Consider the following 22,626-nt stretch of genomic DNA (forward strand, 5'->3'; position numbering starts at 1 on the left):
CTTAAAATTTAGGAATTTTGGGTTGTTTGTTGAGGGGGAGGGTTGTTTTGTTTTATGGTTACTTCTAGGAGTTTTGAACCCCAGAAAATCTTGGGGGAATTTCAAGAAAGTACCATAGGTTGTTCTCCACTCAGGACTTGGTGCTTCCCAGTCTGCAGGTGCTACTACTGTTCTGAGCCAAGTGATTTTTTTCCCTATTGAGTATCTTTTCCATCTTGGCTCTATCTCTATTATTCCCAAAGTGATAGAAGAGTCAGAAGCATCTCGTTTCAGTCATTACTTAACTTCTCTCCTTTCCATACTGTTCTTGCAGATCAGAAGAATGGCATTTCTTTAGTCTTCTGGTGATGTGAACAGTGTAAGGGCATGGCAGTAATAAAATTTTTTGGATCTTCCGGTTTCCAGAACTATTTTACAAACCTATGCCTCATAGTTATAAAAGAGAACCAGAGGCTCTCTTAAAATAAAATGAGAAGTGGAAGAACTGTTTCAAGCCCTACTTAAAAATAAGATAAAATTGGGTTACTTCTTTCATTATTGGTTATTTTGTATCAATAAATAACAGAATAAGTTTATGAATAATTTCATGTTTTTAATGGCTTATTTGTATCACTTGTTAATAGCTATTGATTTTATTTTTAAATGTTTATTGTTGATTTTTTTTTTTTTTTTTTTTAGGGATTTCTTCCAGAAAGTATGTATGAACGTATTCTCACTGGTCCCGTGGTAAGAGAGGAAGTAAGCAGGCGAGGGAGACGACCTAAAAGTGGAATTGCGAAGGCCACAGCGGCGGCGGCAGCTGCAACTGCCAGCAGTATTTCAGGCAATCCTTTGTTAGCCAATGGGTTACTGCCAGGTGTGGACCTCACAACTCTTCAGGCCTTACAACAAAACCTACAAAACTTGCAATCACTGCAAGTGACTGCAGGGCTGATGGGAATGCCTGCTGGCCTTTCTTCTGGAGGAGAAGCTAAAAATGTGGCCGCCATGTTCCCCATGCTGCTGTCGGGAATGACTGGGTTGCCAAATCTGTTGGGCATGGGAGGGCTCCTGACAAAGCCGACAGAATCTGGAACAGAAGAAAAAAAGGGAAATGACTCTAAGGAGGTGGAAGGGAAAAAAGAAAGGACAGAGAGCCAAAACCCCGAGAACGGCGGTGAAAACTCTGTGTCAAGTTCTCCTGCATCCTCTACTGCTGCGTTAAGTACAGCTGCAGCTGCCAGCCCATTAGCTCTGAACCCACTGTTACTATCTAATATTCTTTATCCAGGGATGCTTCTCACTCCAGGCCTTAATCTTCATATTCCAACTTTGTCTCAGTCCAACACTTTTGATGTACAGAAAAACAAAAACAGTGACTTAGGCTCATCTAAGTCTGTGGAAGTAAAGGAAGAAGATTCCAGAGTTAGAGATCAGGAAGACAAAGGGGGAACTGAACCGAGTCCTCTCCATGAAAACAGCACAGATGAGGGTTCAGAGAAAGCCGATGCTTCATCTGGATCTGATAGTACATCATCGTCATCCGAGGATTCAGATTCTAGTAATGAAGACTGATTCCCAGACTGCACTTAAATTATGAACTGATTTTGGATTTTTTTTTCCCCTTTAATTATTAATTGTAAATATGCCAGTGTTGAGTGCATCAATAACTTACTGACCGAACATTTCAGTTATTTGTTTAGAAGTGCAAACTGCTTTCAGAGACGTTTTGCATGTAATATTTCTTAAGATTCATAAGTTTCTGAACTCGTATGTACTATCAAATACATAAAGGTGTAAAATTACAACAAAAGGCATTATAATTTTGTTGGGGGTTAATTTTATGAAAATTATGCTCAATAAGAGTTGTATATTTAATATATTTGCAGTGAACACAGAATACTTTATGCATATTACTGATTTAATTTGAATATAGTTTTACAGCCTCCTTGACACCTATAATTTACAGATCAAAACTCAGCAATAATTTGGGCAGCTAATGAATGTCATGAAAGCTGTAGAATCTACATCACCATCCATTGCTTTAATTACATGAAAATGCTCTAGTGTTGTGATGCACTGCTGATATTTCCAATTCAGGTACAAGTGTGTTTTAAAGAAGAAATAAGTTTCCCAATCGGCCAATTTAACTGGCTACCTGTTACCTCAGCTGAGTTAGTTTAGGAAGTTTACATTCGTTTCTAATTCTATACTTGTTTTCAGGGGTTTTTTAAACACATCCTATATATCATGTTAATCGGGCAAGAAATATGACTTGCTTTTTGCTGAGCTTAACTCTAAAATCAGTAAAATTAAGTCATAAAATAATCCTGTGTCATGTGACTTTGACACCCTCTAGACACATTTAGTTTTAACTTTTCAAAGTTTGGCCTCCTATTAGAAATAATTATGTCTCAGATGAGTAATGTCTGTTTCCAGGGTTCAGAAAAGGTAAATCATGAAATACCACTGAAAAGAACTTTTCAACACAGCATACTTCATGTAAAAGAAATTGTTTGTTTGCTTTATTTGTGTAGATTTCTATTTGTGTTTTATGTCACGGAAATATTCCAAAATTAACAGATAATAGGGTAAAGTAATATGCAGATAGTCTAAATTCATTTTGCGTTTCTAGGTATAAGCAGACTAAATGTTGGCCCAGAATCAGTGTTGGGTTATCAGTTTATATTAAATATACTGAGTTGCCCATTTTGAAAATGCACTTTTAATAATCTCAAAAAATATATACATAATTCCTGTAAACCACAAAAAAAGGAAGCCGAAGGTTTCTGATCAATTTCTTAGAACCCTTTACCATGTAAAATTTGTCTGATATTTGATTTGTGATACAGTTTCTCCTGCTAAAGCTGCTATTATTCTGACAAGGTAGAGGTCCAGGTTCACCTTCATATACATTGAAAACAGAGCTGAATTGGTTATATAATGTCATTTACATCCTAAGGAGAGATAAGCATTGTTCTGGTACTTAAATAAATAAGTCAGTGACAAACTTTGCTAGGGGGGAAACTACCCCACTTCTCTCCCACGGAAAAATTAACTTTCAGTTCATTTTGATACAACTCTATTGCTTTGTCAGGAATTAAGCAATTATATTGGATTTTCCAAGACCTTTACCAGTAAATTATGTTTCTGTATGTAAAATAATCCCTTATTAGAGAGACAGTGTTACATGTATTTACAAAATTATATCGGTTCCATTGGGATTGTATTGATTTTTGTATTTTCCCGAAATAGTACTTTGAATTGATAGTCCTTTATGCAATGTCTTAGCAATAGTCACTATAATGCCCTTCCAGGAGAAGTGGGTAGTAATTCTTCATCATGAAAATGATATATTACATATTTAGTATCTTCCCTTTGCAGTATTGCACTTTTGTTTGACTAGAATACACCTATGAGATAGCCAAAGTTTTCAAACACAATTAACTTAGGTTGCCAGTGGAGTATTTCAGCACCATCCATGTTTCCCTTCTCTCCCTCTAGTCCTACCCACATGATCTTCATTCCTTTCTGTCTCCAGTTTAAAAGGGAAATAAAAAACCCTAGATCTTGTCAGTAAAATCTAATTTATATCAAATTTATGAGATAAAGTATTTTCCTAATTAGATCAAATGAATTTGGTTAACATCTTAGTGATTCTCTTTCTATGTAATAAAGGCAGTTGCAGTTTTCAAAGCATTAAGGCTAATATTAACTTTAAACATTTCTCTTGGGATTCAAGATACTTCTATCTAGTACTGATTGGGGAAAAGTTGTCCAGCTATCAGCTTAAAAAAAAACATGCAAACATGGTTGTGTAAAGTTAAGGGTTATAAGAAAAAAAGAAATCAGTAGAATTACGTAATACTAAAGTTGCAGTTGAAAGGATATCCAAGTATGTGTTGGTAGTTACTAAAAGAATTATAGCTGTTATTGCCTTGTATTTATAGCCCTGTTTCAGGTTTCATGATTCAAGTCTTAGTCCAATTTTTCTTTTGGACATTTGCAATATTTACCAGTTGTGTTTTGTGTAGTCTGAATTTGCTTTCTGTAGTTAAGCAAACGTCTTAAAAAGTCATTTGTAATTTATTAAATTACTTTCTATGATGTTCTATAGAGCAAATGGAAGTTTAATTATTTTTTATTAAACATATTCTTTGACTACCCATGATGTCAGCCTCTGTACATGACAATACTTTTATTATTTTATATGTAGTTTTTATTCCAGTTATGAAAGAACTACCCATGATGTCAGCCTCTGTACATGACAATACTTTTATTATTTTATATGTATTTTTATTCCAGTTATGAAAGAAACATTAGTCATAAGTCTTTAAAAGGAAAGTGAACATTGGAAGAATTTTTAAGAGACAGAAGCAGGCTATAATTATACCCACAATGTTATTATTTCCTTAAGTTCTCTTCTCCCAGACCTTTAAAAATCCAGAAAGCTCAGAGATACACCTAACCTCTTAAAGAAATCCATTTTGGAAATCAGTAATTATTTTTCCTTTGGTCTTAGAGGCTTTTCTAATTTATCACTGTTGTTTGTAGTGTTTGGCTGTTTTTTTTCTTTTTGTAAATACAAAAGAAATTTGTTTTCCCTCAAACTGTCAGAGTGGAACAGTGGAGTCTCATCACTCACTCATTTAACTTGACCACACTGAATTATACTGTCATGCTTAGAAAATCTTTTTTTTTTTTTTTTTTTTCATTTTTGTAAAATAAGGTAAACAAAAGTCAACTGCTTCATCTGATGCTTACCCAGAGGATCAGTAATATGTTCAGTGCTGGAGGAAGAATTGGCTATGTTGGATGTTTTTGCAAGAAGATACATATAAAATGATGTATTCTATATATTTTGAGCTGTAGGAAGAAAAAGAGTGAGTTGCAGGGAGAGTAATTTTTGGCTACAAGTGATGTTCAACTCACACAATAAATTTAGAACTTACATAAATGCAACTCCAGAACATAAGCTATTTATTTTTAAATGCAGAAAAATGAAAAAATTATTTAAATAATCCATCAACCTACCCTGAAATACTGTTCATGGAGCTATCAAATCTTATTTATATGTATGTTATATACATATAGTGGGTTGAATAGTTACGGGTTGACTTAAAAAAATTCACATCAACCCATAACTTCAGAATGTGACCTTAATTGGAAATAGGATCTTGGCAGATAAAATCAGTTAAGATGCAGTCATACTAAATTAAGGAGGGCCCTAAATCCAATGACTAGTGTCCTTAAGAGAAGAGGACATAAACACAGGGAGAGGGCCATGAGACAATATGCAGAGATCAGTGCAACGCAGCTTCGAGCCAAGGAACACCAAGGATTGCCAGCAACCACGAGGAGCTAGGAGAGAAGCATGAAGCAGATTCTCCTCCAGAGCCTCCGGGAGGAGCCAGCCTTGCCAACACCTTGATTTTGCACTTCTGGCCTAAACTGCGGTAGGAGTAAATTTCTATTGTTTGAAGCCATCTAGTTTGTGGTAGTCTGTTGGTAGCTTTAGGAAACATACATTTTCATATTAAATCAGTATTATATAGGACATAATGTTTGCTGTTTTGCCTTTTAATATACAGGCCTGTGTGTCAATAAGTACTCTGCAATGTGATTTTTAATACATATATTGCTCATAAAGATGGAATTTATCTAACCAGAAACCTAAAAATGGACAGTTGAGTTTATATATTCATTTTTTTGCATCCATCTTTAATGATTTGCTTAAGCCCTAGAATTGAAATACTTCTGTTTTTAAGGCTTTTCATTTGTGTTGCCAGTGCCAGTGATGACATTAGTTAACAGTTCATTCTACCATTAGCAACATATATTTTATGTATGATTTGATTTCTGTCTAATATTGTATTGCATTAGAAATCATCTTAGCCATTACTAACAGGCAAAAGTAACATTTTTTAATTGAAGTATGGTTGATATACAATATAATGTAAACAGTTGTTGTTCAGCCAGTAAGTCGTGTCTGACTCTTTTGCAGCTCTGTGGACTATAGCCCACAAGGCTCCTCTGTCCATGGGATTTCCCAGGCAAGAATACTGGAATAGGTTGCCGTTTCCTTCTCTAGGCGGTCTTCCCAACCCAGGGGTCAAACTCATGTCTCCTGCATTGGCAGGTTTGTTCCTTACCACTGAGCCACCAGGAAAGCCCCATTATATAAATTATAGTGTGCAATATAGAGATTAACAATTTTTAAAGGTTATACTCCATTTATAGTTATTATAAAATATTGGCTATATTCCCCATGTTGTACAATATATCCTTGTCGCATATTTTAGATTCTACATATAAGTGATATCACACACTGTTTGTCTGACTTATTTCACTTAGCATAATACCCTCCAAATCCATCTATGTTGCCAAAAATGTCAAAATTTCATTCTTTTCTATGGCTGAGTATTTCAATTGTGTGTGTATAACCACATCTTCATATCATAATAAATTTTTTAATTGTTCTTCCTTTTTCTTAGTAAAAAATAAGACAATATAAAAAATCAGGAGGAGGAGAGGAAGAGAAGCGCAAAGTAAACAAAAATCTCATGCTGAATACGCAGACATAATTGTTAACCTTTGAGTCATTATTTGGATATACATGTTATATATTATAAGGTTAAACTGTATGTGCCATTTTGTAACCTTTTTTCATTTACCATATCATACTAATATCTTCCCATGCCATTAAAGAATGTTTCATATTTTTAAGGGCTTTCTCATTCCACTTTTTAAAACCTTTGTCAATTTAATAGATTAGAAATAGACCCTTAATTGAGTTTATTTTGGTAAGGAATCTGAATTTCTCCAAAGACTTAATGCACTGTCCTAGCAGTGTGTAGCATATAATCTCTCCACTGATTTGACATGCCTGTGTTGGATTGGTCATAATCTAAGTAATGCATACATTTATCTGTATATGTGAATTATTTAGGTATATGTGATTTAGATCATATCTATCATAGATACATGATAATATCAATGATATGTATGAAGTAGCCATAAGAGTAACTATACTGATAAAAGAGTAATAGATTTGAGAACAAACCAAAAAAATGTTACTAGAAATAAAGGAGAACATTTTACAATGACTGAAGGGTCAATCTATCAGGAAAATAAAACAATTATCAACATACGTGCACCTAATAACAGGTCCACAAAATACATGAAGACAAACTAACAAAACTAAAAGGAAAAATATACAATGCAGCAATAATAGTAGGAGACTAATAGCTCACTTTCCATAATGGATAGAGCAAGTAGGCAAAAGATCAACAAACTGATTTGAAGGTCATTATAAATCAACTAGACCTAAGAAACATCTATTGGACACCACCCAACAATAACAGAATACATGTTCTTAGAGTACACAAAGACCATTCTCCAGGATAGACCACGTAGCAAGTCCAAAGTTCTCAAATTTAAAAATATTAAGTCATACAAAGTATGTTCTCTAGTCATGATGGGATGAAGTTAGAAATCAGTAACAAAGCTTGGAAATTTACAAATATGTGAAAACTAATAACTTATCAATAATAAGTCAAGGAAATCTCAGAGGAAGTTAAAAAATATTTTGAAATGAATGGAAACAAGTAATATACAAAGACATCATATAAAAAAACCAGTGCATGAAGGGAAATGTATAGCTCTAAGTATCTACATTAAGAAAACAAAAATCGCAAATCAACCTAACTTTCTACTTTAAGAAACTAGGAAAAGCTCAAACTAAACCCAAGACAAGAAGTAAGGAAATAAAGACAAGAGCATAATTACTGAAATACAAAGTAGAGACAATTAATGAAACCAAAAGGTAATTCTTTAAAAAGATCAACAAAATTGACAAACTTTTAGCTAGACTGATCAACCAAAAAAGAAAAGACTCAACTTAGTAGAATCAGGGAATTTCTTGGTGGTCCAGTGATTGGAACTCTGCACTTTCACTGATGGAGGCCTGGGTTCAATCCATGGTGGGAAACAGATGTTGCAAGCCACGTGGCATTACAAAGAAAAAGAAAAATTATTAGATGACTCGAAAGAACATCATTTGTACCAATATTACAGAAATAAAAATGTAAGAATATTATGAATAATTATATGCCAATAAATTAGATAACCTAGATGAAGTGGCTAAATTTCAAGAACACAACCTAGTGAAACTGAAACAAGAAGAAATAGTAACTAATAAAGAGACTGAATTACTAATTAAAAATTATCCACAACATAATCCCTAGACTGGCCACTTCACTGAGGGACAAAAAAAAAAATAAAGAATACCTATTCATCACATATTCAAATGGAAAAGAAAACAATTCCCAACTTGTTTTATAGGCAAATATATCTCAGTACCAAAGTTAGACAAATATTGTAAGAAAACTGGAAACAAATATCCCTTAGGAATACAGATGCCAAAATTCTTAACAAATTGCTAGCAAACTGAATCCAGCAGTACATGAAAGGTACTGTACACGACGACCAAACTGATTCTTTCTCAAGAATGCAAGGATGGTTCAACAATACGAGAAATAATCAACGCACTGTTAATGGGAAAGCGCGGGATGGGGGAACATGAGTATCCCAATAGATGCAAAAAAGACATTTCACAAAGTCCAACACCATTTCATGATTAACAAAAAGGCTAGATTACACTCTGCTCAATAAAGGTCATTTATGAAAAACGTACAACTAACATAATACCTAATGGTTAAAGACTGAATATTTTCTCCTAAGTGAAGACAAGACTAGGATGTCCTTAATTTTATTCAACATTGTTCTGCAGATTCTATCCAAAGCAAAGAAAAACAACAACGGAAGACATCTAGATTGGCCAAAGTAACCCAAGAGAGAAATGACTGGGAGCATTTGCGTTTTTTTTTCTTTATTTTAATCGAAGTATAGTTGATTCACAATGTTGTATTTATTTCAGGTGTACAACAAAATGATTCAGTTATATAAAATTTGTACTTCATCAGAATTAAAGTCTTTAGTTCTTCAAAGGACACCTTTAAAAAAGTGAAAAAACCCACAGAACAGGGGGAAAATTGCAAATCCTGTATCTGATCAAGTACTTCTATCAGAATATGTACAGATCTCTTACAATTCAGTAATAGAGACAAAAATTCAGTTGTGAAATGGGCAAACGATTTAAAAAGACATTTCTTCAAAGAAGATATAAAAATTAGCACATAAGCACACAAAAAGATGTTCAGCATTATTAGCCATCAGTTAGTTCAGTTCAGTTCAGTCGCTCAGTCGTGTCTGACTCTGTGACACCATGAATCGCAGCACGCCAGGCCTCCCTGTCCATCACCAACTCCCGGAGTTCACTCAGACTCACATCCATTGAGTCAGTGATGCCATCCAGCCATCTCATCCTCTGTCGTCCCCTTCTCCTCCTGCCCCCAATCCCTCCCAGCATCAGAGTCTCTTCCAATGAGTCAACTCTTCGCATGAGGTGGCCTAAGTACTGGAGTTTCAGCTTTAGCATTATTCCTTCCAAAGAAATCCCAGGGCTGATCTCCTTCAGAATGGACTGGTTGGATCTCCTTGAAGTTATTAGCCATCAGATAAATGCAAATCAAAACCAAAAAGAGATACAATGCCATACTCCTCGGAATGGCCAGAATCAAAAAAACAGATACTAACTTGGGTTAGCCATGATGTGAAGAAATTAGAACTCACATATTGCTGGAGGAATGTACAACGATGCAGCCACTTTTCAACACAACTTTGCAATTTCTTGTGGTATTCCCTTATGACAGCAATTCTATTCCTAGGTGTATACCCAAAGAAATGAAAACATGTCCAAACAAAAGCTTGTAAACAAACATTCATATTATTCACAATAGCCCAAGAGTATAAAAATCTCAAATGACCATCAATTAATGAATGGATAAATAAAACATGATATACCAATAAATATACCAAAAATGATAGAATGAGCTCTGTTCATTTCCAAGGCAAACCATTCAATATCACAGTAATCCAAGTCTATGCCCTGACCAGTAATGCTGAAGAAGCTAAACGGTTCTATGAAGTCCTACAAGACCTTCTAGAACTAACACCCACAGATGTCCTTTTCATTATAGGGGACTGAAATGCAAACGTAGGAAGTCAAGAAATACCTGGAGTAACAGGCAAATTTGGCCTTGGAGTACAGAAAGAAGCAGGGCAAAGGCTAATAGAGTTTTGCCAAGAGAATTCACTGGTCATAGCAAACACCATCTTCCAACAACACAAGAGAAGACTCTACGCACGGACATCACCAGATGGTCAACACCAAAATCAGATTGATTATATTCTTTGCAGCCAAAGATGGGGAAGCTCTATACAGTCAGCAAAAACAAGACTGGGAGCTGACTGTGGCTCAGACCATGAACTCCTTATTGCCAAATTCTGACTTAAATTGAAGAAAGTAGGGAAAACCACTATACCTTTCAGGTATGACCTAAATCAAATCCTTTACAATTATACAATGGAAGTGAGAAATAGATTCAAGGGATTAGATCTGATAGATGGAGTTGATGAAGAACTAGGGATAGACGTTTGTGACATTGTACAGGAGGCAGGGATCAAGACCATCCCCAACATAAAGATGCAAAAAGAAATAATGGTTGTCTGAGGAGGCCTTACAAATAGCTGGGAAAAGAAAAGAAGCGAAAGCAAAGGATAAAAGGAAAGATATACCCATTTGAATACAGATTTCCAAAGAATAGCGGAGATAAGAAAGACTTCCTCAGTGATCAATGCAAAGAAATAGAGGAAAACAATAGAATGGGAAAGACTAGAGATCTCTTCAAGAAACTTAAAGATACCAAGGGAACATGTCATGCAAAGATGGGCACAGAAAGGAAAGAAATGGTACAGACCTAACAGAAGCAGAAGATATTAAGAAGAGCTGGCAAGAATAAACAAAAGAACAATACAAAAAAGATCTTCATGACCCAGATAACCACGATGGTGTGATCACTCACCTAGAGCCAGACATCCTGGAGTCCAAAGTCAAGTGGGCTTTAGGAAGCATCACTATGAACAAAGCTGGTGGAGGTGATGGAATTCCAGTTGAGCTATTTCAAATCCTAAAAGATGATGCTGTGTAAGTGCTGCACTCAATATGCCAGCAAATTTGGAAAACTCAGCGGTGGCCATGGGACTGGAAAAAGTCAGTTTTCATTCCAATCCCAAAGAAAGGCAAGGCCAAGAATGCTCAAACTACCGCACAATTGCACTCATCTTACACGCTAGAAAAGTGATGTTCAAAATTCTCCAAGCCAGGCTTCAACAGTACATGAACTGTGAACTTCCAGATGTTCAAGCTGGTTTTAGAAAAGTCAGAGGAGCCAGAGATCAAATTGCCAACATCCGTTTAATCATTGAAAAAGCAAAAGAGTTCCAGAACACCACCTACTTCTGCTTTATTGACTATGCTAAATCCTTTGACTGTGTGGATCATAAGAAACTGTGGAAAATCTTCAAGAGATGGGAATACCAGACCACTTGACCTTCCTTCTGAGAAATCTGTATGCAGGTCAGGAAGAAACAATTAGAACTGGATAGGGAACAACAGGCTGGTTCCAAACAAGAAAAGGGGTATGTCAAGGCTGTATATTGTCACCCTGCTTATTTAACTTATATGCAGAGTACATCATGAGAAACGCTGGGCTGGATGAAGCACAAGCTGGAATCAAGATTGCTGGGAGAAATATCAATAACCTCAGATATGCAGATGACACCACCCTTATTGCAGAAAGTGAAGAACTAAAGAGCCTCTTGATGAAAGTGAAAGTGGAGAGTGAAAAAGTTGGCTTAAAGCTCAACATTCAGAAAACGAAGATCATGGCATCTGGTCCCAACTTCATGGGAAATAGATGGAGAAACAGTGGAAACAGTGACAGACTTTATTTTTCTGGGCTCCAAAATCACAGCAGATGGTGATTGCAGCCATGAAATTAAAAGATGCTTGCTCCTTGGAAGTAAAGTTGTGACCAACCTAGACAGCATATTAAAAAGCAGAGACATTACTTTGCCAACAAAGGTCCGTCTAGTCAAAGCTATGGCTTTTCCAGTAGTCATGTATGGATGTGAAAATTGGACTATAAAGAAAGCTGAGCACCAAAGAATTGATGCTTTTGAACTGTGGTGTTGGAGAAGACTCTTGAGAGTCCCTTGGACTGCAGGCAGATCCAACCAGTCCATCCTAAAGGAAATCAGTCCTGAATATTCACTGGAAGGACTGATGCTGAAGCTGAAACTCCAGTACTTTGGCCACGTGATGCGAAGACCTGACTCATTTGAAAAGACCCTGATGCTGGGAAAGATGGAAGGCGTGAGGAGAAGGGAACGACAGAGGATGAGATGGTTGGATGGCATCACCACCTCAAGGGACATGAGTTTGAGTAAACTTGGAAGTTGATGATATACAGGGAGGCCTGGTGTACTGCAGTCCATGGGGTCACAGAGTCGGACACGACTGAGTGACTGAACTGAACTGAACTGATACCCATAAAACAAAATATTACTCAACAATAAAAAGCATGAAGTACTGATACATGCTGCAACATGGATAAACCTTGAAAACATTATGCTAAGTGATAGAAACTGTCACAAAGACCACATATTGTATGATTCTATTTCTGTGAAATGTCTAGAACAGGCAAATCTATAGAGATCGAGATATAATCTATAGGTCAGATAGATAGGTAAGGCTTCCCTGGTGGCTCAGATGGTAAAAGAATCTACCTGCAACGTGGGAGACCTGGGTTCGATTCTGGGGTCAGGAAGATCCCCTGGAGCAGGAAATGGCAGCCCACTCCAGTATTCTTGCCTGGAGAACTCCATGGACAGAGGAACCTGGTGGGCTACAGTCCATGGGGTCTCAGAGTTGGACACGACTGAGTGACTAACACTTTCGTAGAGATAGAAAGTATACTAGCAGTCACCTAGGGTTGGGGGCATTGAACTGCCCATGTATATGGGATGGATGTCTCCTTGGTATGACGGAAATGTTCTCAACAGATTTTGGTTTGTTGCATAACTGTGAATATAATAAACTAAAACCAACTGCATTGTATACTTTAAGTGGGTAAATTTTATACTATGTGAAAATAAAGTTGCTTTTAAAAACCGACAGAAAGTACAGTGTACAAGCTCAATGTGAAATCTTTAAACTTTTAAGCTTAATAAATACCCTCTTGTCTCCCTACTGGAGCCCCTGCTGAGATGTGGAAACCTCTGCCCCTTCAACATTTATTGCTGATCCATGAGGCTCAAACTAGCTAACAGCTCCTTCAACTAAGGGCACCCCCTGGGGATCAAGAGGAAAAGCAAGAATTCTGGAACCTCTTTTTTCCTCCTCTGTGCATTTACTCCCAAGATGGTCTCACCCTGTCTTTTTTTTTAAATTAGATTTTTGCTATTTAAAAAAATATTTATTGAAATATAGTTGATTCACAATGTTGTGTTAGTTTCAGGTATACAGCAAAGTGATTTGGACACATGCTGCTGCTGCTGCTGCTAAGTCGCTTCAGTTGTGTCCGACTCTGTGCAACCCCATAGACGGCAGCCCACCAGGCTCCCCCGTCCCTGGGATTCTCCAGGCAAGAACACTGGAGTGGGTTGCCATTGCCTTCTCCAATGCATGAAAGTGAAAGTGAAGTCGCTCAGTCGTGTCCGACTCTTAGTGACCCCATGGACTACAGCCTACCAGGCTCCTCCATCCATGGGATTTTCCAGGCAAGAGTACTGGAGTGGGGTGCCATTGCCTTCTCCGGATTTGAACACATACATATACATATATACATACACATACACATACATATATACACATATATGAATATGTATATGTACACATATACATATATATAAACATATGAAAGAGATTGTTTTCCCTTATAGGTCACTACAAGATATTGAATATAGTTCCCTGTGCTACACAGTAGGTCCTTGTTGATTCTCTTACGTAGGATATTGTGTATGTGTTAATCCCAAACTTCTAATTTATCTCTCCGAACCTTTCCCCTTTGGTAACCGTAAGTTTGTTTTCTATATCTATGGCTCTATTTCTGTTTTGTATATAAGTTTATTTGTATCATTTTTTTTAGATTCCGCGTATGAGCGATATCATATGATATTATTTGTCTTTAACTTCACTCAGTATGACAATCTAATGTTGCTGCAGATGACATTGTTTTCATTCTTTTTTGTGGCTGAGTAGCATTCCATTGTAAGCGTATATCACATCTTTTATCTATCATTGGACATTAGGTTCTTTCCATGAATAGTGCTGCAATGAACATTGGGGTGCAAGTATATTTTTATATTGTGATTTTCTTATGGAGGGTAATCTGCTCAAAGTCCACTGATTTAAATGTAAATCTTATTCATAAACACCCTCACAGAATCATCCTAAACAGTATTTGACCAAATATCTAGGCACAGGGGCCCAGCCACGTTAACGCATAAAGTTAACCATTACAGCTTCTATGTGAAGAAGAAATTGTGGTCAAAGGAAAGACAGAAGCAGAGAGGCCAGATAGAAGGACTTTGCAAGGATGCTGGTAAGAGGAGATGCTCAGATCAGAGAACGGGCAATGGAGGATCTGAGAGGTGGTTGGATTTTGAAAAGGTGAAGACTGAGCTGATGGATTAGATGGAGAAGGTAAGAGAAAGAGAAATCAAGGATCACTCCAAAGTATCTTGACCTAGTCAACCAGAAAAATGTTGTTGCCACTTACTGATGGGGGAAATGGAGACAGCAGGGGATGGGCTTCCATGACCTGAGGATGAGAGAGTGAGGGTCCAGTGGGCCCGGGGGACAGCAGAGAGGGGACAGCAGAAGGGAAACAGCCCTTGCTCCTGACCTTGAACCTGGGAGACATGAGGCAACGTTGGACATTCCAGAGTGCACAGTGAAAGGGCTGAGTGGTCACGAGAAGGATATTTCTTCCTGGCCAAAGTATTGTTTAACTCTAGAGGGAAATGACTGGTAGGGTAAGCAATTTTTTTCTTTTTTTTTATTGAAGTATAGTTGATTTACAAAGTTGTGTTAGTTTCAGGTGCTCAACAAAGTGATTCAGTTATATAATGTTTCTGTTGTTGTTCAGTCACTTCTGACTCTTTTGTGGCCCCATGGACTGTAAGCCCACCAGGCTCCTCTGTCCATGGGATTCTCCAGACAAGAATACTGGAGCAGATTGCCATTTCCTGCTTCTGGGTTTGATCCCTGGGTCAGGAAGTTCCCCTGGAGGAGGAAACGGCAACCCACTCCAGTATTCTTGCCTGGAGAATCCCATGGACAGAGGAGCCTGGTGGGCTACAGTCCATGGGGTCACAAAGAGTTGGACACGACTGAACAACTAACACACACACACACACATCTATCTATTTACCTATCTATATATACACACACATATACACATACATACATAATACACATATATTATAAATATGTGTATATATTTAAGTATGCATATATTCTTTTTCAAATTCTTTTCCCTTGTAGGTTACTATAAAATATTGAGTATAGTTCCCTGTGCTATACAAAGGTTTGCATCTTTAATGAAAACTGAGGGAATCAGTTTGATCAGTATGATTGATTTCATTTTGACCTGGGCCTCACAGATTCAGTAGAGGCCTTGAAGTCAAGCTAGGTGTTTAGTTGCTGTTGCTGTTGCTAAGTCGCTTCAGTCGTGTCCAACTCTGTGTGACCCCATAGACAGCAGCCCACCAGGCTCTGCCATCCCTGGGATTCTCCAGGCAAGAATACTGGAGTGGGTTACCATTGCCTTCTCCAATGCATGAAGGTGAAAAGTGAAAGTGAAGTCGCTCAGTTGTGTCTGACTCTTCACGACCCCATGGACTTCAGCCCACCAGGCTCCCCTGTCCGTGGGACTTTCCAGGCAAGAGTACTAGAGTAGGGTGCCATTGGTTAAATAAATATTAGTTGAATACCTGTTAAGTGATGAACACTCTTCTAGGTTTTGGTAACAGAGTGTCACTGCTCTCCTTGCCCTAAAACCTTAACCTTCCAGTCACCTTTAGAATCAAGTCCAAAATCTTAACCAGGACTTTGACATCATCTCTATCTGTACCTCCTGCCTTTTCCTCTTGCTTTTTACACTTCAACCACATTCTCATTCCTACAACTCCCTGAATCACCCACGCTTTTTCCTGATGCACAGTCTTTCCAAAAGCTTTTTCCTCTGCCTGAAATGAACCCTTCCCTTGTACTGGCTATAACTTTTAGATTTTTTCTTGCAGAAGTGAAGGGGAAGAAGGGAAAGCCTTTATCCACTTCCATCCACCCAGGCAGCCCTACTCCTGTGCCTGGTAAAGCTCTTCCAGAATGCACTCCTGTAGTTTCCTGACTTTCTTTTTTTGTAATATATTCACGCTTGACAATTTCTGTTTGTTCTAGGTCTGTTTTCCCCATGTTAGCATAAACTCTGGAGGGCAGACACCATGCATTTATCATTCACTACTATATCTTCAGTGCTTGGCCAAGTACTTGACACATAGTAGGCACTCTAAACATCGGTTGAATATTTGAGTGGACGGATGGCACAATCTCTGGAGTGAAAGAATAATCACAGCCCAAGAACCAAATCTCTGGAATAGCTGAGGTTGATTTCTTTTTTTTTTAATTCTTTTAAAAATTGACATAAAATTGACATATAACATTGTATTAGTCTTCGGTATATAATAATGATTTGATATATGTATGCATACATATACATATATGATTATCACAAGTTTAGTTAACATCTGTAACTACACAAAAGTACAACTTTTTTCCCTGTGATGTGAAATTTTAAAGTTTACTTTCTTTTAAGATTTCTTCTTTACACATACAATGTGGTGTTTTAACTGTAGTCACCATGCTGTACTTTACATTCCCCATAACTTATCTATTTATAACTGGAAAATTGTACCTTTTGTCCATGATCACCCATTTCACCTACCCACTCCTGCCCACCTCTGGTAACCACCAATCTCTTCTCTGTATCCGTGAGTTTCCTTTTGGTTTTTCCTTTATTTTAGATTTCACGTATCTTTCTCTGTCTGACTTATTTCACTTAGTATAATACCCTCATGAGCCTATGCTTGTTGTCACAAATGGCAGGATTTCCTTCTTCTTATGGCTGAATAATATTCCACTATATACAACTATCTTTATCCATTCATCAGTCAATGAACATGCAGGTGACTTCCATGTCTTGGATGCTGTAAATAATGCTCCTATGAATACAGAGGTGCAGATATCTTTCTGAGCTAGTGATTTCATTTTCTTCCAATAAACACCTAGAAGTGGAATTGCTGGATCATCTGGTAGTTCTTTTTTCTGAGGAACCTCCACATTGTTTTCCATAGTGGCTGCTCAATATACATTCCCATAAACAGTGTACTAGGTTTTTTTTCCTCTACATCCTTGCCAACATTTGTTATTTATAGCCTTTTTGATGATATCTATTCTGATAGGTCGGAGAAGGCAATGGCACCCCACTCCAGTACTCTTGCCTGGAAAATCCATGGACGGAGGAGCCTAGTAGGCTACAGTCCATGGGGTTGCTAAGAGTCGGACACGACTGAGCGACTTCACTTTCACTTTTCTCTTTCATGCATTGGAGAAGGAAATGGCAACCCATTCCAGTGTTCTTGTCTGGAGAATCCCAGGGACAGGGGAGCTTGGTGCGCTGCCATCTATGGGGTCGCACAGAGTCGGACACAATTGAAGCGACTTAGCAGCAGCAGCAGCAGCATTCTGGTAGGTGCAAGGTGATATCTCATTGTGGTTTTGGTTTGCATTTTCCTGATGATGAATGATATTGAGTATCTTTTCATGTGCCTCTTGGCCATTTGTATGTCTTTTTGGGAAAATGTCTATTCAATTCTTCTGCCCATTTTAAGAATTGGGTAGCTAATTTTTTAAGAGAATTTTTTTTTTTTTTTTGCCTGTCTATGTGGCTTGCAAATTTGGAAAACTTAGCAGTGGCCACAAAACTGGAAAGTCAATATTCATTTCAATTCCATAGAAAGGCAATCCAAGAATGTTCAAACTACTGTACAATTGCACTGATTTCACATATTAGCAATGTAATTCTCAAAATCCTTCAAGCTAGGCTTCAGCAGTACATGAACTGAAAATTCCAGATGTACAAGCTGGATTTAGAAAAGGCAGAGGAACCAGAGATCAAATTGCCAACATATACTGGATCATAGAAAAAGCAAGAGAATTAAAAAAAAAAAAAAGTGCTTCATTGACTATGCTAAATCATGTGACTGTGTGGATCACAACAAGCTGTGGAAAATTCTTAAAGAGATGGGAATACCAGACCACCTTACCTGTCTCCTGAGAAGCTTGTATGCAGGTGAAGAAACAACAGTTAGAACTGGACATGGAACAATGGACTAGTTCCAAATTGTAAAAGGAGTACATCAATGCTGCATACTGTTACCCTGCTTATTTAATTTAAATGCAGAATACATCATTTGAAGAAAAAGGCAAAATGGTTGTCTGAGGAGGTCTTACAAATAGCTGAGAAAAGAAGAGAAGCTAAAGGCAAAGGAGAAAAGGAATGATACACCCATCTGAATGCAGAGTTCCAAAGAATAGCAAGGAGAGATAAGATAGCCTTCCTCAGTGATCAATGCAAAGAAATAGAGGATAACAATAGAATGGGAAAGGCTAAAGATCTCTTCAAGAAAATTAGAGATACCAAGGGAATATTTCATACAAAGATGGGCACAATAAAGGACAGAAATGCTATGGACCTAAAAGAAACAGAAAATATTAAGAGAAGGTAGTAAGAATATACAGAAGGACTACATAAAAAAGATTTTCATGAACCAGATAACCATGTTGGTGTGATCACTTACCTAGAGCCAGACATCCTGGAGTCCAAAGTCAAGTGGGCCTTAGGAAACACGACTAAGAACAAAGCTAGTGGAGGTGATGGAATTCTAGTTGAGCTATTTCAAATCCTAAAAGATGATGCTGTGAAAGTGCTGCATTCAATATGCCAACAAATTTGGAAAACTCAGCAGTGGCCATGTGACTAGAAAAGGTCAGTTTTCATTCCAGTCCTAAAGAAAGGCAAGGTCAAAGAATGTTCAAACCGCACAATTGCACTCATCTCACATGCTAGCAAAGTAATGTTCAAAATTCTCCACACCAGGCTTCAACAGCACGTGAACAGAGAACTTCCAGATATTCAAACTGGATTTACAAAAGGCAGAGGAACCAGAGATCAAATTGCCAACATCCATTGAATCACAGGAAAAGCAAGAGAGTCCCAGAAAAACATCTACTTCTGCTTTATTGACTCTGCCAAAACCTTTGACTGTGTGGATCACAACAAACTATGGAAAATTCTTCAAGAGATGGGAACACCTGATCTGCCTCCTGAGAAATGTGTATGCAAGTCAAGAAGCAACAGTTACAACCGGACATGGAACAATGGACTGGTTCTAAATCAGGAAAGGAGTACGTCAAGGCTGTACATTGTCACCCTGCTTATTTAACTTATACGCAGAATATATTGTGCAAAATGCCGGGCTGGATAAAGTACAAGCTGGAATCAAGACTTCCAGGAGAAATATCAACAACCTCAGATATGCAGATGATACCACTCTTATGGCAGAAAGTGAAGAATAACTAAAGGGCCTCTTGATGAAGGTGAAAGAGGAGAGTGAAAAGCTGGCTTAAAATTCAACATTCAGAAAACTAAGATCATGGCATCTGGTCCCATCACTTCATGGTAAATAGGGAAAAAATGGGAACAGTGTCAGTGTTTATTTTCATGGGCTCCCAAATCACCATGGACTGTGATTGCAGCCATGAAATTAAAAGACATTTGCTCCTTGGAAGAAAAGTTATGACAAACTTAGACAATGTATTAAAAAGAAGAGACGTCACTGTGCCAACAAGTCAAAGCTATAGTTTTCCAGTAGTCATGTATGGATTTGAGAGCTGAACTATAAAGAAGGCAGAGGTACTGAAGAATTGATGCTTTCAAATTGTGGTGCTGGAGAAAATTCTTGAGAGTCCCTTGGATGGCAAGGAGATCAAATCAGTCAATCCTAAAGGAAATCAACCCTGAATATTCATTGGAAGAACTAATGCTGAAGCTGAAGCTCCAATACTTTGGCCAACTGATGTGAAGAGCTTCACTTCAGTTCAGTTCAGTCGCTCAGTCGGGTCCAACTCTTTGTGACCCTATGAACTGCAGCACGCCAGGCCTTCCTGTCCAACACCAACTCCCAGAGCCTACCCAAACTCATGTCCATTGAGTTGATGATGCCATCCAACCATCTCATCCTTTGTCATCCCCTTCTCCTCCTGCCTTCAATCTTTCCCAGCATCAGGGTCTTTTCAAATGAGTCACTACTTCACATCAGGTGGCCAAAGTATTGGAGTGTCAGCTTCAACATCAGACCTTCCAATGAACATCCAGGACTGATCTCCTTTAGGATGGACTGGTTGGATCTCCTTGCAGTCCAAAGGACTCTCAAGAGTCTTCTCCAGCACCACAGTTCAAAAGGAGGAGAAGGAAGTAAGGGAAATAAAAGTTTTGTAACCCTAGTCTAAAAGTCTAATGTCCAAGTCAGTTAATCGCCACCATCAAAAGTGCCTCTGACTTAAGTGCCTAGTTCTTTTTTTCTGGAAGGAATGTTAATGTCAATTATTAAGTAATTTTAGCTTTTCAAAGTTAAAATTTTTAATCTGTTGGTAAGAGTAGTGGTGGCATAAATATTGACCAAGAAAAAAGTTTGTTATTAAGTGATTTCTTTTCTTTCATCGTAATTGATAGACATATGTCTTACACTTAACAGATGTTCTGTTGTTTGTTGCTGTATAACAAGCCACCCCCAAAATTCATGATTTGAAACAATAACAATCATAATAATTATAATTATTTTTGTCCATAGATCTGCTGTTTGGCAGGGTTCATCTCTGCTCCATACAGCACTAGCCAGGACAGCTTGACCAGAGGCTGAAGGATCTGCTTCCAACGGGCTCATTCAGCATGCCTGAGTCTAGACCAGGGGACTCAGGTCCTATGGGCAAAAGGAAAACAGCAGAACTTCTGTCCAAACCCTTGCTCTAAGAGATGCCCAAACTCTTCATGGCTTCTAGCAACATAAGACTGTGTCCCAGGATGACTCCAGTCCCTATTAAAATGCCTGCCTGAGAAAGCTCAGTGCTGCCAGAATTTAAAGATTGTTCTTGCTAACATCTGATGAAAAGCCCCAACTGTCCCTTTCCTACAGCATTTACTAAATACGGCTTACAATTGTGATACCTTCCTCTGCCCTTCTTAGATGTACAGTCATCCCTTGGTATCTGCAGGGCATTGGTTCCAGGACCCCTACAGATACAATGTCTGCTGGCGTCGAAGTCATATAAAACATCATAGTATTTCCATACAAGCTATGCACATCCTCTTGTAAACTTTAAATCATCTCTAGATCACTTACGATACCTGACACAATGTAAAGAAATTGAAAGTGTTAGTTCAGTTGTGTCTGATTCTTTGCAAGTCCATGGACTATAGCCTGCCAGCTTCCTCTGTTTATGGAATTCTCCAGGCAAGAATACTGGAGTGGGTTGCCATTCCCTTCTCCAGGGGATCTTCCCAACCCAGGGATCGAACCCAGATCTCCTGCATTGCAGGCAGATTCTTTACCATCTTAGCCACCAGGGAAGCCCCACTCAATATAAGTGCTTTGCAATTAGTTTTAAATACAATGTAAATGCTGTGTAAATAGTTGCTAGGGTGTATGGCAAACTCAGGTTTTGCTTTTTGGAAATTTCTGGAAATATTTTAAAATTTATTTTTAATTGAAGGATAACTGCTTTACAGTATTGTGTTGGTCTCTGCCATACAAAATGAATCAGCTCTGCTGCTGCTGCTGCTGCTGCTAAGTCGTTTCAGTCATTTCCGACTCTGCGACCCCACAGACAGCAGCCCACCAGGCTCCCCCATCCCTGGGATTCTCTGGGCAAGAACACTGGAGTGGGTTGCCATTTCCTTCTCCAATGCATGAAAGTGAAAAGTGAAATTGAAGTCACTCAGTCGTGTCCGACTCTTAGTGACCCCATGGACTGCAGCCTACCAGGCTCCTCCGTCCATGGGATTTTCCAGGCAAGAGTACTGGAGTGGGGCGCCATTGCCTTCTCTAGAATCAGCTCTAAGTATACGTATATCTCCTCCCTCTTGAACATCCCTCCCACCCCCTTCTTGGGAATTTTTTTAAAAAATATTTTTTGATCCACAGTTGGCTGAATCCGCCAACGCACAACCTATGTTTACCGAGGGCTGACTGTATCATCTACAAATCAAGAGTGTCTTTCTCAGAGACCTGAAAGCCATTCCTTTGAAATGTAATCCTCAGGAAGGACAGTCACTGTTCCCAGTGTTTGTGAGAGGATACAATTCTACCTTCAACAAATTGACAGTTGGCAGGCCCAGCTGCCCTAATTATATTTATACTCATTAACCCTCTTAACAGTTTTGCTTGAGCTCTTCTCTCTTCCCCCACCTCTACTCTTTCATTCTGCTTTTAAATCCCTAGTCCTCTCCACACAAACCAGGCCTGAGCCTGGCTCTTTCCCCTATTGTCAGGAGTGATGGAATA

General features: G+C 38.2%; 1 protein-coding gene across 13 annotated transcripts in view; it reads left to right on the forward strand.

Annotated features, from left to right (window-relative positions):
• Nucleotides 1-4,150, forward strand: part of CHD9 (chromodomain helicase DNA binding protein 9) — a 226,170-nt gene extending 222,020 nt beyond the window's left edge. For all 13 annotated transcript variants that reach the window (XM_019978873.2, XM_070770560.1, XM_070770559.1 and 10 more), the window contains one exon: nucleotides 679-4,150. In XM_019978873.2, the coding sequence (XP_019834432.2) occupies nucleotides 679-1,554 (876 nt within the window). In that variant the 3' untranslated portion in view covers nucleotides 1,555-4,150. The remainder of the gene's footprint in view (nucleotides 1-678) is intronic.
• The last annotated feature ends 18,476 nt before the right edge of the window (nucleotides 4,151-22,626 follow it).

Source organism: Bos indicus, chromosome 18, assembly GCF_029378745.1.
Source record: "Bos indicus isolate NIAB-ARS_2022 breed Sahiwal x Tharparkar chromosome 18, NIAB-ARS_B.indTharparkar_mat_pri_1.0, whole genome shotgun sequence".
Lineage (NCBI taxonomy): Eukaryota > Metazoa > Chordata > Mammalia > Artiodactyla > Bovidae > Bos > Bos indicus.